Source organism: Ctenopharyngodon idella, chromosome 3, assembly GCF_019924925.1.
Source record: "Ctenopharyngodon idella isolate HZGC_01 chromosome 3, HZGC01, whole genome shotgun sequence".
NCBI lineage: Eukaryota > Metazoa > Chordata > Actinopteri > Cypriniformes > Xenocyprididae > Ctenopharyngodon > Ctenopharyngodon idella.
This window is the reverse complement of record NC_067222.1, coordinates 43,636,584-43,652,431: the sequence shown is the minus strand read 5'-3', so window position 1 is coordinate 43,652,431 and position 15,848 is coordinate 43,636,584. Positions and strand designations below refer to the sequence as shown.

Here is a 15,848-nt window from a genome sequence, read left to right as displayed (position 1 = left end):
GGGCACTATTACACATCTTCTGAAAGAGTACAGAATCTCTGGACTAAAATACAGGCAAAAAGAAAAGGGAAAAAAGAAAGCAGAAACGAGAGATAAAAGCAATGCTTATGCATGTTGTAATCTTTGGGGTGGGGTGGAGTGGGGTGGGGGTTACACAATTTTCTCAGCTTTTTGTTCAAAATGTTGCTTTTTTATTAAACTTAAGAGTTGATCAAAAAAGAATACATAAAGCTCAAATAAAACATTTTTGTTGTTGTTTTAAAGCCAAGGCTTTGTTTTTTCTTTTGATATATTGCATGTTCAGATATTCATTCAACAATATATTCTGGGGGCAATATATCAATATATTATATAACAATATATCCATGAAAGTTTCAAAAACCCTAGCAGTGGCTTGCAACTTTTAAATAAAAAATGCTGGCAGGGAAAGAGTTAATAAGCTAATTGTTTCTGCCTAAATGAATACGTGATGTTAGCTAACTGCATGATCTGTATTGGAGCTGTACATTCTGACATATGGACATTATTTTGACTCAGTATGTAGAAACATTTTCTATAAAGCTGCTTTGAAATGATATGCATTGTGAAAAGCACTATACAAATAAATGTACATTTAAAAAAATAATAATAATAATTAAAAATTGACAATGCTGTAGTCTAAAGGCAAATACACTGCATGACTAATGCCCAGTCATTTGCCTTAATTTCCAGTCTGGAGAAGTTCATCATCTATTCTAGAGTCTAGAATTCTGAGTTTCTCATTAATAAATACAACTTTGCTTGGTCATTCATGTGCTCAGAACTCATAATTATAATGTTCTGGATTCCGCTTAAAGGCCACATAAACACAGCAGGAAAATTACTCTCCTTGAGCATGAATGAGGAAGCTGCTTTACAGACGCGCCTGTTTTCCACACGTCACTCAAACACAGAAGCAGGAAGCTATTTCAACTCGTCAGTTCAGGGAAACAGAAACTGAAGTATTGTTGAGCTGTTGTGTGTTTGTGTCTCTCTGTATTCATGCAGTAAAATGGCAGAAGCCAGAATTTCAGTCGATCAGAATGAGTTCATGTGTCCAGTGTGTCTGGATCTCCTGAAGGATCCAGTGACCATTCCCTGCGGACACAGTTACTGTAAGAGCTGTATTATATGCTGCTGGGATCAGGAGGATGAGAAGAGAGTCTACAGCTGTCCTCAGTGCAGACAGACCTTCAGTCCAAGACCTGCTTTAGGTAAAAACACCATTCTGGCTGAAATGGTGGAGAAACTGAAGAAGACTAAACCTCCTGGTGACTGTTACGTTGAAGCTGGAGACGTGCAGTGTGACGTCTGTACTGGAAGAAAACACAAAGCTGTCAAGTCCTGTCTGGTGTGTCAGGAGTCTTACTGTCAAACTCATTTTGACCATCATGAGGAATTTCACTCTCGTAAGCCACACAAAGTGATCGATGCCACTGGACGACTGCAGGACATGATCTGCCGTAAACATGATAAAGAGCTAGAAATGTACTGTATCACTGATCAACAATGCATCTGTGTGCAGTGTAAGGAGTATGAACATAAAAACCACAACACTGTATCAACTGCAGCACAGAGGACAGAGAAACAGGTATGAACTGAGAGGGATTGTTCACACAGAAATGAAAGTGTTGTCTTCATTTACTCACCGTCATGCCGTTCTAAACTAGTTTGACTGATTTTGTTCTGCAGAACTTAAAAGATGATATTTTGAAGAATGTCTCATCTATTTTAGTCTATACATTGAAGGTCAATGGGGTACACAAGCATAAAAGCATAAGTAATCTAAACAACTCTAGTAGTTAAAAAAAGAAGTGTGCTTAATTGTAATTGTACTTCAAATTAAAAGCATATTTTAAAAAACTGTACTTGGAGGTAATATAATATTAATGAAATTAAAGGTCACTTAAGTGGATTTAAACAGACTAAACTTTCATGACTATGTTTCACTATAAAGTACACTTTGTAATAATGAAGTACATTTTAATTATTACAAAGTGCATATGTGTAAATAAGTACATTTTAATAATATTTAATATTTCAATTTAACTCTTTTTGTGCGTTAAAGAATTAAACTTATTTTGATGTGTTGACTAACATACTAAAGCACATGTAAAGTACTTACATGTAAAGAGTAATCCACAATCGAAGTTAAAAACAGCAAAAGATCATAAACACAGGGTAAACCGTCCAAACCATAACAGGGCACAGGAACCCAGGCAAAAAGGGAAAACCACGAGAGATAGGCAAACAGGGTCAAAACCAAAGAACAAGAAACCAAAGGAGCACTCAAAAATGCATTGTAACACTTACAAGACTGAGACCAGGCAGTGAGTTATGGGAAATGTAGTTCATGAGGGAATGACAATAGTCTGATGTGGAGTGCCCTCTGGTGGCTATCAAGGGGACTCCAGCTGGTGACACAACTCAGCTGTGGTGGCAGAAGACCACCACAGCTGAGTTGATGGGACTGAAGACCCCATTGGTGGAGCAGAGGGCCACCAAGGTGTAGCTTGTAACCACTGTGGAGAAGCAGGCAGAGCCAATGACAACCACGGTGGAGCCGAAGACCCCCAGCGTAGATCTGAAGGAACTGGATAGCACCATGGCTGATTAGGCGAAACTGTAACACAGAGCACAGAGAGTTTAGGGTTGGTCTCAGGGGCCTTGTCAAAACAACCAGGGAGCTCAGGGGTGTCATCCATGGTCATAACAGGACCAACAGGTCGACCTCTGTGGTCATTTTAGGGTAAACAGGCAGTTCATAAACGGCCTCTGCGGTTGTGTCAAGGCACACAGGCAGTTCAGGAATGACCTCTGTGGTAGTGTCTGGGCAAACAGAAAGTTCATGGCCAACCTCCGTGGTCGCATCAAGGCAGGCATGAAACTCAGGCATGACCTCTGTGGTCATGTTAGCACAGGCAGGAAACTCTGGGACAACCTCTGTGGTCACATCAGGGCAGACAGGAAGCTCACAGGCTGGAACCAACACATGGCTGAACTCTGGGGCAGTGGGCTCTGGAGCAAACCTGGGCTGAAGCTTGTCTGGAGCAGGCTCTCATGGGCTGAAGTGGGCTCTGGAGTGGACTCATGGGCTGGAGCGGGCTCTGGAGCGGACTCATGGGCTGGAGCGGGCTCTGGAGCGGACTCATGGGCTGGAGCGGGCTCTGGAGCGGACTCATGGGCTGGAGCGGGCTCTGGAGCGGACTCATGGGCTGGAGCGGGCTCTGGAGCGGACTCATGGGCTGGAGCGGGCTCTGGAGCGGACTCATGGGCTGGAGCGAGCTCTGGAGCAGACTCATGGACTGGACCGAGCTCTGGAGCAGACTCATGGACTGGAGTGGGCTCTGCAGAGGACTCATGGGCTGGAGTGGGCTCTGGAGCGGACTCATGGGCTGGAGCGGGCTCTGGATGGGACTCATGGGCTGGAGCGGCCCCTGGATGCGACTCATGGGCTGGAGCGGGCTCTGGATGGGACTCATGGGCTGGAGCGGCCCCTGGATGCGACTCATGGGCTGGAGCGGGCTCTGGATGGGACTCATGGGCTGGAGCGGGCTCTGGATGGGACTCATGGGCTGGAGCGGGCTCTGGATGGGACTCATGGGCTGGAGTGGGCTCTGGATGGGACTCATGGGTGGAGCAGGCTCTGTAGAGGACTCATGGGCTGGAGAGTAGTGTGTGGCCCACACACAAAATAGACAGCTCTGGCGTAGCGTCCAAGATGGCTGTAGGCTCTGGCATGGCATCCATGGCGGCTGGAGGCTCTGACGTGGCGTCCATGGTGGCTAGAGGCTCTGGCGTGACGGCCATGATAGCTGGAGGCTTTGGCTTGGCGGCCATGCTGTAAACATGCTCTGGTGCCGGGATCACAGGACTGGAAGGCACTGAAAGCACAGGACTAGCGACCATTAGAACTGCACACGCTGGTGACCATGGTGGGCCAAGCTCCGTAGCCAACGGAGCTTGATGCATGGTCCAACCATAACAGGGAAATCCACAAGAGATAGGCAAACAGTGCAAATCCAAAAACAGGCAAACAGGGTCAAAAATTAAGGACAGGAAACCAAGGTAGCACTCAGAAATGCAGCATGACACTTACAAGATTTCATAATGAATGACAGACTTATATAGGCAGAGGTAAAGAGCTAATAAGACACAGATGAAGACAATCATGGATGATGAGACTAAGCAGTGAGTTATGGGAAATGTAGTTTGTGAGGGAATGACAATAGTCTGATGTGGAGTGCCTTCTGGTGGCTATCAAGGGCACTCCAGCTGGTGATCGTAACAGTAGTAAAGTGCAACTTCATTTACAGTATATTTTAGCTTACCATTCATGCTTAGTACATTTGACAGTACACTTTATTTATTTTTACACATATTTCAAGACAACAGAATTATGAAATTACATGTGAAGATTTATTTCAGTCCTACTTAAGTGGGTCAAAAAATCCCTCTTAAGGTCAGTTAATTGCTTTAAATATGAAATTAAACTATAATACATTTCATTTAATGGCAATTAACATGCAGTTGTGTGTCTGAAAACATTACATTTAGTTCACACAAGTATATTCTTTTAAACTATATTATTTTTCCATAAGTACACTTTTTAAAAGTATGCTACTTTTGAAAGAGCCAAATTTCGATTCACAAATCATTGATCAACTCATGAATGCAGAACCCAAATCAAATATGGTGACATCAAAAACATCAAACTTCACTGGTGTTTGTGTCATGACATCATGATGTTTAGTCATGTGACTGTGACATGCAAGAATTAATGAGGTTTGATGTTATTGACGTGTCACCATATTTTGTTTGGCCTCAGTTTGTAAACAGCTGAGACATTCTTCAAAATATCTTCTGTTGTGTCTCACAATAGATAGAAAGTCATACAGGTTTGTAACGACATGAGGGAGAGTAAATGATGACAAAATTAAAACATTTTAGTTTCATATTCATTCATAATCTCATTTCAGGAAACTATGAATCTATGTTTTGAACATACAGTATAAACTTACCATGCTAGATCTTTAACCCTCCACCAATTCTGGATTCATGTCAATTAAATTTTTTGTGTGATTGTAGTTTTAAGTTTAAATTTGCTGTTATTGGTTTTTCCTCCAGAAACAGCTGAAGGAGACGCAGATAAAGATTCGTCAGAGAATCCAGCAGAGACAGAAAGATCTTCAGCAGCTGAGAGAGGCTGTGGAGTCTCATAAGGTGAGTCTGGAGAAGAAGAGAAGTTCGAGACGTCTCAGTTTGGACTCTGTCAGTCCCGCTGAAGCCACTGTGTGATTGTGATGTGTGTCCTAACAGCGCTCTGCACAGACAGCAGTGGAGGACAGTGAGAGGATCTTTACTGAGCTCATTCACTCCATTGAGAGAAGCCGCTCTGAGGTCACACAGCGGATCAGAGATCAGGAAAAGGCTGCAGTGAGTCGAGCTGAAGGACGACTGGAGCGACTGGAGCAGGAGATCAATGATCTGAGGAGGAGAGACGCTGAGCTGGAGCAGCTTTCACACACACATGATCACATCAAATTCCTGCAGGTAACAGAGATCTAGAAGAACAGGATCATAGTGGACTTGAGCAAGAGAAACATTCATGAGAGCAGAATGAGCCGTTGACTGAGATGTTGTCAGGAATTCTTTTTTTTTTCTGGAATAAATATTTAGGTGGCAAACACCATTAACTAATTTTTCCTTCTGATGAAATCAGTGAACTTGATGGTATCAGTTTAGACCCAACTAGATTTTTCAACTAGATCTTTTTAATTAAATCTTTTATTTCTTTATTCATTATTTTCAGTAATTGTTACCAAAATTGGGTCAGGTGATCTTCAAACCTGATAAGATTGATTTTTATTTTCATAATTAACTAGTTTGTTTGCCCAATCTTTAGGGTATTAGGTTAGCTAATTTGGCCTTGTTTAATCCTTGTGAAGTTTCAGTGACACTAACCAGTCAAAAGTTACAAATAATGGTCAATCTGCTCATAGCCTCTGAACTGCTTTTCCTCAGCAAATCTTCTCAAACCTACAATGTGACTCCATTGATTTGCTTAACCTGTTACATGCAATTATGTTCTTAGCAGATGTTTTATCATCCGAACCATTTACTAGAAGGTTCACACATAGTCCCTTCCTTGTGAAAAAGAAGTGTGCTTAATTGTACTGAATGTGCACTTATAGTCAGAGTAGTAACGAAGTACATTTACTTAAGTACACTTTTTGAGAATCTGTACTTTACTTGAGAATATATATTTTTTTAAACTTGTGATTGTAACTTCACTATATTTGAAAGACAAATATTGTACTTTTCACTCCAGTACATTTCTATCAAGGTCTTTGTGTAGAAAGTCATTAGGTAGGCAGCTTCAGTGGATGATTTTTTTTTTCTTCTCTAAAGCATGATTGTTTTTTTGCAGGTTTAAATCAGCCTATCAATAATTAATCTTGTAGAGTCATGTGTTGTGAAGTTATTAGGCTTGTTGGAGATGCATCTGCGCTGCGCAGACCAATCGGCGTATGACATCAAAGTACCGCGAGAGCGATTCAGACGACTCTTCATAAAGAGTCGTCTGCTGTCCAATCGCTCCCACAGTACTTTGATGTCATAAACTGATCGGTCTGCACAGCACCGATGCATATCGAACAAGCCTAATGATTTCCCAGCATTTTTTGAATACTGTTGATAAGTTGATGACAAAATGGAAGAAGACAATTAAATAGAGTTAAATAAGTTAATAGCTTGTAACTTTTATAGTTTTTGTTTTTGTTGTTACCTTGCATAATTACTATAGCCTAGCTACGTGTAGAGCTGCACAATTAATCATAAAACGATCACGATCTAGATTCAAACAGATTCAAAAAGATCCTCTCCGTTATCGCTGCTGATCCAGTGAGAGCAGTTATCATCTGTGATATCTTCAGATATCCACTTTCCCTCGTCCCAGCGGCATTAAAACATCTTAGCGGAGCCACTGTTTTCACCAAGTTAGACCTCCGCAGCATCTATAACCTCATCTGAAAATGTGAGGGGGACGAGTGGAAGACGGCCGAACATCACCACCACGTTGCAGAGGTCCTGAAACGCCTGAGAGAATACCATCTGTTTTTCAATGCCGAGAAGTGCTCTTTCCATCAGTCCTCAATGCAGTTCCTTGGGTACAACATCAGTAGCAGTGGCATCCAGATGGACGAGGGGAAGGTCGAAGCCATCAAGAACTGGCCAGTTCCCACAACCATCAGAGAACTCCAACATTTACTCGGCTTCTCAAACTTCTACAGGAGATTCATTCATAATTACAGCTCCATCGCCTATCCACTCATTAGTCTCCTGAAGAACAAGCCCAAATCTCTGTCCTGGTCACCATCTGCCACCAAAGCTTTCAACACACACAAAGAGGCATTCACTAGTGCTCCGCTCCTCATCCATCCAGACCCTGAGAAACCATTCATCATCGAGGTGGATGCATCCATCACCAGGGTAGAAGCGGTGTTGTCTCAGCAGCAGGGGACTCTAGCCAGACTCCATCCATGTGCCTTCTTCTCCCGTAAACTCAGCCCGGCGGAGAGAAACTATGACATCGACAACAGGGAACTCCTCGCTATCAAGCTGGCTCTTGAGGAGCAACTTCTCCTTTTCCTATCTTCCAGGTCCAAAGAATGTGAAAGCTGATGCTCTATCCCGCCTATATGCTCCAGAAGAGGTCAGCGAAGATCCCGAACCCATCCTGTCCAAAGAAAAAGTCATCCCATCCAATGGTCCTCAAGCACTGTTCCCTCCTCCAATGCCTCCACCACAGCTCCGCCGTGCTGCCCACCAGTTTTGCAATACGTCACCAGAGCACAACGCACTCCCCTCATTCACTCTGCTCACTTATGTCTGGGCACTGGCCAACCGGGGCCAATGGTATCCTCTTGTTGTTAAGAGATCACTTCTGGTGGCCCAGCATGGCCAGGGATGTGAGAAGGTTCGTACAGGGATGTCAAGACTGTACCATCTCGGAGAGCCTTCGCCATTTACCATCAGGCAAGCTCCACTCGCTGCCCCTTCCCAACCAACCATGGTCACACCTAGGAGTGGATTTCATCACGGACCTTTCTCCCTCCTATGGTAACACATGTATCCTGGTGGACAGTTTCTCCCAATCCTGTCATCTTCTCCTCCCCCTCAAAGGCAGAGCTCATGTTTAACCACATCTTCTGATACTACGGAATTCCTGAAGACATTGTACCTGACCGCAGTTTATCTCAAAAGTTAGGAAAGCTTTCTTCGCCCTCCTAGGTGTGACTGTCAGTTTCTCCTCTGGATACCATCCCCAGTCGAACTGAGCAGATGGAGAGAACGATCCAAGAGTTTGGCCGCTTCCTACAAATCTTCTGCCATGGCCACCAGAACTCTTGGAACCAGTTCCTGGGCTGGGCCGAATACGCACAGAACTCCCTTCATCAGCCTACCACTGGACTCATTCGCTTCCAGTGTGTACTCGGTTACCAGCCCCCTCTCTTCTCATGGTCTGGAGTGCCGTCTGATGTTCCATCTGTCGACCACTGGTTCCGAGAGAGCAAGAGGGTCTGGGACGCAGTTAACCACCAGCTTCAGCGGTCTTTGCGCTGACGCAGGATGATAGTCGACCTGAAACGTTCCACAGCTCCATCCTGCCAACCAGGTCAGAAGGTTTGGCTGTCGACCAGGGACATCAGGATGCGCTTGCCCTGCAAGAAGCTTAGTCCCAAATACATTGGCCCCTTCACCATCACCAAGCAGATCAACGTTCATCACGCTGGCTTTATAAGCACAAACCTCACCTCACTCCAGTGTCCAGTCTTGTTTGCGCATAATGGACTCATTCCCTGTTTCTCCTATGATTTCTCCAAGCAAGATTCTCCAGCGTCTCCAAGTACTTACCTCCAGTGTTTCTCCAGCGTGTTCTCCTCGTCATCGTCCTCCATTGTCTCTGTGTGTGTACTCACCGTGCTGTGTGTGTGTGTGTGTGTGTGTGTGTGTGTGCTTGCATCCATCTTCCATCTGCTCATCCACGATCTCCTGGACCTGTAAGACAAAGACTGATGTCATCATCTACATCCTCTCTGCTAAGTGAAGTTATTAAACTAATTAATTTCGGGAGGAGTACACCCATCTAATCTTCCAATTAATACCAAGGTATAAAACCAGCATCTTACCTCTTCCTGTTGTTAGTTCTTTCGGCATCCCTCCTCCTCCTCCCCTTCTCCTCCTTTTTGTACAATTTTGCCTGTTATGGGGGGGCAATCGGAGCTCGGGTAGAATATCCTCTCCGAGCCCCTCTATAGCAGACAGCAAGCCAAATCTGTTTACCACTTACACTAAGATTATATGGGCACACAAACTCGTGAAAGTATCATTGCTCAGTTTACTCACCTGATATTCTGCTCCAACTCAGTTGCTGTCAATAAAATTCCTGTTAACCGCTATCTCTGAGTTCTGAGTGTACTTCCGTAACAAATACATTAATTTAATTACAATAATGATAATAATTTGAAAAATAGAGTGTCTGAAAGCCTTACATTCAATCTACTCTTAAGTATATTTTTAAATTATATTATTTCTGTAATAATTTAAAAGTATGCTAAAGTGCACTTTTTCACAAGGAGTTTAAGTGTCATATATTAGCGTTTGTTGCATTAAATAATGAATATGAGAAGAATGTTTCTGATTGTGTGAAAGTACTCTATTGAGGCGAGTTACTGAAGATCAACAAGAGCCGCACAGATCTGATATAGTGCAGGTTATTGGCTGAAGTGTGGAGCTGATGAGTTTTGATTTCTGTTTTCTGTAGAGTTTCCAGTCTCTCTCAGCACCTCCCGAATCTACAGGCGAATCTAATGATCCCTTCAGTTCTCTCTTCTCTTTTGATGGCATGAGAGAATCTGTCCGTCAGCTGAGAGACAAACTGGAGGATTTCTGTAAAGGGGAGATCATAAAGATCTCTGACAGAGGTAAAGTCCTGGGCCTCGATTTTAAACACATGGTAGAAAGATCCTAAATGTGAACATACAACAGTTTCTAAAATGTTCCTGCAATTTATATAACATCCAATTGCACACAAAAAAAATCAATGGAATTTCAGATCAAAGCCGATATGTGTGTTTTATAAATGAGGCCCCTGGAGATTCATCTGCTCTAATATCATAGAACATCATATTAGGAATGTCTTAGAAATGAATGTATTTTATCTTGTCATTTCTCTTCACACTGTTCATGTCTGTTTATTTCCACAGTCACTTTCACTAACATGAATCCCAAGACCAAGAATGACTTCCTACAGTGTAAGTCATTAAGAAAACAAGCAGAAAAACTCACTGAATGTGTTCATGTTCTTCCTGTAGAAGGTGAAAGAAATCACGATAGTTTTATAACTGATCATGTAAATGATGATTTGCACAGGATATCTGGTCAGCTGTACTGAGACACTGATGATACACTGAACATGAAGAGTTCAGATACATTAAGGGCCAATTGTTCAAAAGTAATCTGATCGGATTTCGGCTATCGGATCGGATCAAATCTTGAAAACGGGTTGTTCAAAAGGAAAAAAGGACTCTGAAATCAGATTAGATCACAAAACCCAATCTTGGTTTTGATCTGGATAAAATCATCAGTTTGTGTTGTTCAAAACTTTTTAGTAAGATTGGGATACCTTTGATCCAAAAAATCTGGATTATACTGATATACTGGATTTAAGGAACAAAAATGTAATAACTTTAAAACTAAAAATACAACATTTTTATCATGTAATATACATACACACACATTTATTTTGCTCTTGATTAGTTAACTTAAGTAATAAATTAGGAGACATTAAGCTACATATTTAGCCTTTCTGTAACCTACTGTAAAGTAAAACAGAGATCTTGGTGCAATAAAATAATCCCCAAACAGCTGTAAATATCAAACAAAAATATTATATTTAATTCAAAGTGTTTTTTAATCATTGTTTGTATACTACATTGACTGGTTCATCTCTTATGATTGTGCCAAAGTTCTTTGCAAGCGAAGGCAAAGTTTCTCGGGTGAACGCTACGTGGAACGAGAATGCAAAAGCTTTGAAATGTGTTTCCCCCAGGGTGATCCAGTCCAATTTTGCTTTGAAAAACCAGCACAAAAGTAAGATGGATTACCTGATCCTGGATAGCAAAACATGGGATTTCCAAATCCAGATAATTCTGATCCAGATTAAACTTTTTGAACAACTGGCCCTAAAAGATCAGAAAGATTCATAATTCCTGGTTCTGATTTGTTTTCTCTCCATCAGATTCCCATCAGCTCACTCTGGATCTGAACACAGTGCATAAACGCCTCTGTCTGTCTGAAAGGAACAGAGTGATTACTAACACTGACACAGTCCAGCCGTATCCTGATCATCCAGACAGATTTGATTATTATCGTCAGGTGTTGTGTAGAGAGAGTGTGTGTGGACGCTGTTACTGGGAGATTGAGTGGAGTGGGAATAGTGTGCGTATATCAGTGTCATATAAGAGCATCGGCAGGAAGGGACAGGGTTATGAGTGTGCGTTTGGATATAATGATCAGTCCTGGAGTTTGGACTGCTATTCCTCCAAATACTCATTCATACATAATAAGATAAAGACTGCTCTCCCTGTAAAGTCTATCAGTGGTAAAATAGGAGTGTATGTGGATCACAGTGCAGGAACTCTGTCCTTCTACAGCGTCTCTGACACAATGAGCCTCATCCACACAGTCCAGACCACATTTACTCAGCCGCTCTATCTTGGGTTTTATGTTTGGTCTGGATCAGTGAAACTGTGTTGATGTTTCAGAATAGATTGTAGAGAGATTTTACCCATAATACTTTGAGCTTCATGAGAAATCAGTAACATTGAGATGTTACAGGGTGTTATTTCCTCTTCTTTACATTAATACAGCTGAACTTCTTAAACTGAAATAACAGAATAAATGTGTGTATTAAATCCTCATAGAGACAGCCCTTACGAAAAAGTGTGCTATTAGTATACTTCTTTTAAACTAAAAATAAGAAAGTATACTTTCAGTCTACTTTTTATATACTTCTCAGAAATATACTTTATGTACTTCTCAGAAATATACTTAAAATTGCACTTAAGTATACTTGACTTATACTGTCAGAAAAGTATATCCATTGGTTTCACAGACAAGGCTTAAGCTAGTCCTAGACTAAAATGCATGTTTGAGCTGTTTTAACTGAAGGCAACTTGCTCTGACATATCTTAAAATATGTCACTGCCATTGTTTTGTCTCAAGATGCACACCGGTAATGTTTTTTTCTTGGGTATGTTTATAAAAGCTACTTAAATACCCTAAATGAACTAAGGCCTAATCCTGGCTTAGTCTAAGCCATGTCTGTGAAACCGGGCCTATGTATATTTGGACAATACTTGTACTCAATCTTTAGTATACTTAAAAGTATAATTAAGTATTCTAAGTATACTTGGCTTAATCTTTTGATTGAGTAGCCTATTAAATACTTTTTTCACATAGTTTTACATACTTTCTTATAAACTTACATTGTTTGAAAATATTGATTTATAAAGAAAACAGATATGTTCCTTAAATGAGTGTGTGAATTTTTCTGTAGGCTAGTCCACTTGTAATGTACATGGGAATTTACTTCAAATCTACTTTACTCTTTCTCCGCCATTCACTGAATTTTATCCATGTTTTCACTGTTATATGGTAGGAGGTGCTGTTACACATCTTCTGAAAGAGTACAGAATCTCTGGATCAAAACACAGGCGAAGAAGAAGCAGAAACAAGTGATAGAAGATTGTTCACGCAAATGTAAAATAACGTGATCATCAAACAGCATGTAAATCAAAACTGCCTAACTGAAATGTCGACCCAGAACGAGCTATAGGACTGTGAAGCTTTGGGGGTGTTAATGGACTTGATCTACTCCATCTGTGTTTTGATCATCTTTCTGAATCATATCCGGACGTAGTCTTTTACAAAAATGCAATTTTCTCAGCTTTTTGTTTAAAATGTTGGCCTTTTTTAATGAAACTTACCCACATTTAAGTGCTGATTAAAAAAAAAAAAAAAAAAAAGGATTCATGAAGCTAGAATAAAATGTTTTTAAAATGGAAAGAGTTTAAGGTATATTTCAAGTTTTAAAAAATGACACCTAAATAGGAACATAGTATACGTAAAGTGCAAAAATAATATATAAAAAGTAAACCATAAGTGTGATGTTATGTTCACTTAAAGAAAACTTACAAGTATACTTGCACTAAATTAGTAGTTTACTGAGAGTATACTTCAAAGTGTACTTTCATATACTAAAAATGTGCTACTAGTATTAAAATAGTAAACTACTAGTATACTTATAAGTTCACTTGTGGTACAGATGCATGAGAAATGAGAAACGTAGCTGTGAACTGTGAACTAGTAAACTGTGCACTTAAAGTTCACTACTGTTACACTTATAGTACACTTAAACGTATACTTCCAATTTAGTCCCAAGCAGTACTGAAATAGTACACTTACAAGTTTGCTACTAGCATACTTACTACATGAAATATTCTTAAAAGTATACTTGAACATTACTTAAGTATACTTCATAAAATGAACATGAAGTATACTTCTTTTTCAGAAGGGAGTAGTGTGCGCGCGCGCGTGTGTGTGTGTGTATCAGTGCTTTTCTCAAACTCTAATTGTTTTGATGGAAATCACATTCATTTAGTTTTTATTGTAGTGACAAATAAATACATAACTCATTTTTATTATTACTATCAAAAGCACCTTTCAGTTAAATGATCAAACACAGGGTTCATTACAAAATGAACAGATTGAGGATAGTGTGATTTTGAATATTGAAATAACAGAAACATTTGTGAACAATGTAAAGAGTGAAGATGTGGAAAATGATATTAGTAGTGGAGAAAATAGTGTTAGGAAAAAAAAGACATTTCAAAATGTGAGGGAAATTGTGCTGCAGAAGATGAGGGATGAAGAAACACTGGGATTTCACATATTGGGTCACTTATAGAGAAGCAAGAAGAATACAAAAAAGAAAAAGTACATAACTATTTTCGTGAAGCTGCACTTTACTTTACTTCACCTTAATCTTTTTCATCTGGAATCTTTTTCTTTTTATCCAGAACTTCAAAGCTCACTGTTTTTTGCAACATCAACACTGATACTATAAATTTCTGGAAAGAACTATATTTTACATCAACAACTTTATCAAATGTTGAGTCAAGAAAGCCATAATTTTCAATAGAGAACATGGTTAAAACTGTGTAAAATCAGGGCATTTTTGTGTAGAGTTTTGCAGAAATCATTAAGAGAATTGGAATGTGTGTGAAAACATTTTAAAAATTTTGAGAAATGGGTCTTTGTTTTGAGAACTGAATGAATGGTTTTGGGAAATTATCACAAATGAATCAGTGTGTTAGCAATCAAGAAAAACTGTGATACAGACCCATAAAACAGGACACAGTAATAAACATCAGTAGGCTATTTATCAACATATATTTTACTAAAACACCATAATAAAAATGCCCTGCAGAAAATCATTGAATCAGAGCTTTCATTCTCTAATGACACACTATAAACATAGGCTATACATAACATAATATATATATATATATATATATATATATATATATATATATATATATACACACAGTATCTCACAAAAGTGAGTACACCCCTCACATTTTAGTATATATTCTCAAGGGACAATACTTTAGAAATTAACCTTGTATATATTTTAGAGTAGTCAATGTGCTGCTTGTATAGCAGTATAGATTTACTGTCTTCTGAAAATAACTCAACATACAGTCATTATTGTCTAAATAACTGGCAACAAAAGTGAGTACACCCTAAGTGATAACAGCTCTACATCTTTTTACCATGCAAAGCCACATGTCCTATTCATCATGTTTATGTTTTTGCATGCTTGATAGGACCATACAAACTTGCATATCTTGTATTAGAGCAGTTAAAATTTGGTGCTTTGAGTACAATCCTCTCATACTGACCACTGGATGTTCAACATGGCACCTTATGGCAAAGAACTCTCTGAGGATTTGAGAATTAGAATTGTTGCTCTCCACAAAGATGGCCTAGGCTATAAGAAGACCAGTAACACCCTGAAACTGAGTTACAGTACAATGGCCAGGGTCAAACAGAGGTTTTCCAAGACGGGTTCCACTCGGAACAGGCCTCGCAAGGGTCGATCAAAGAAGTTGAGTCCTCATGCTGTGCGTCAGGTGCTGGCTTCAAAAAAGCTGGCTTCAAAAAAAAAAATGTTGGGTGCTGCCAACATTGCTTTAGAGGTTGCAGAAGCAGAAGGTCAGCTTGTCAGTGCTCAGACCATACACCGCACACTGCAACAAGTCGGTTTGCATGGCCGTCGTCCCAGAAGGAAGCCTCTTCTGAAGCTGGCTCACAAGAAAGCCCGCAAACAATTTGCTGAAGACAACCTGTCCAAGAGCATGAACTACTGGAACCATGTTCTGTGGTCTGATGAGACTAAGATAAACTTGTTTGGCTCAGATGGTGTCCAGCATGTGTGGCGAGGCCCTGGTGAGAAGTACCAAGAAAATTGTGTCTTGCCTACAGTCAAGCATGGTGGTGGGAGTGTCATGGTCTGGGGCTGCATGAGTACTGCTGGGACTGGGGAGCTGCGCTTCATTGAGGGAAACATGGATTCCAACATGCACTGTGACCCCAAACACACCGCCAAGATGACAACTGCCTTGCTGAGGAAGCTGAAGGTGAAGGTGATGGAGTTGCCAAGTATATCTCCAGACCTGAACCCTATTGAGCACCTGTGGGGC

General features: G+C 40.5%; 2 protein-coding genes across 4 annotated transcripts; one reads left to right on the top strand and one right to left on the bottom strand.

Moving 5' to 3' along the window:
• The first annotated feature begins 797 nt into the window (after positions 1-797).
• On the top strand, positions 798-14,579 carry LOC127508345 (tripartite motif-containing protein 16-like). 2 transcript variants are annotated; one of them, XM_051886179.1, is made up of 6 exons: positions 798-1,609; positions 5,146-5,241; positions 5,338-5,571; positions 9,845-10,004; positions 10,287-10,334; positions 11,321-14,579. In XM_051886179.1, exons 1-6 carry the CDS (start codon positions 1,031-1,033, stop codon positions 11,836-11,838), a joined length of 1,635 nt encoding a protein of 544 aa, XP_051742139.1. In that variant the 5' UTR covers positions 798-1,030; the 3' UTR covers positions 11,839-14,579. The 2 variants fall into 2 exon arrangements, with proteins under 2 accessions (XP_051742139.1, XP_051742140.1); XM_051886180.1 differs by lacking the exon at positions 5,338-5,571.
• On the bottom strand, positions 1,119-5,093 carry LOC127508355 (uncharacterized). 2 transcript variants are annotated; one of them, XM_051886195.1, is made up of 2 exons: positions 2,144-5,093; positions 1,119-1,334 (listed from the first exon to the last, which is right to left on the bottom strand). In XM_051886195.1, exon 1 carries the CDS (start codon positions 3,762-3,764, stop codon positions 2,991-2,993), a length of 774 nt encoding a protein of 257 aa, XP_051742155.1. In that variant the 5' UTR covers positions 3,765-5,093; the 3' UTR covers positions 1,119-1,334; positions 2,144-2,990. The 2 variants fall into 2 exon arrangements, with proteins under 2 accessions (XP_051742155.1, XP_051742157.1); XM_051886197.1 differs by lacking the exon at positions 1,119-1,334 and adding an exon at positions 1,641-1,754.
• Positions 14,580-15,848: the final 1,269 nt, after the last annotated feature.

Excerpts from the sequence above, each read along its gene's own strand:
- LOC127508345 (XM_051886179.1), top strand. The coding sequence starts at position 1,031 with ATGGCAGAAGCCAGAATTTCAGTCGATCAGAATGAGTTCATGTGTCCA. Across the intron at positions 5,572-9,844 it reads ATCACATCAAATTCCTGCAG|AGTTTCCAGTCTCTCTCAGC; the intron begins GTAACAGAGATC and ends TGTTTTCTGTAG. Across the intron at positions 10,335-11,320 it reads CAAGAATGACTTCCTACAGT|ATTCCCATCAGCTCACTCTG; the intron begins GTAAGTCATTAA and ends TCTCTCCATCAG.
- LOC127508355 (XM_051886195.1), bottom strand. The coding sequence starts at position 3,764 with ATGCCATGCCAGAGCCTACAGCCATCTTGGACGCTACGCCAGAGCTGT.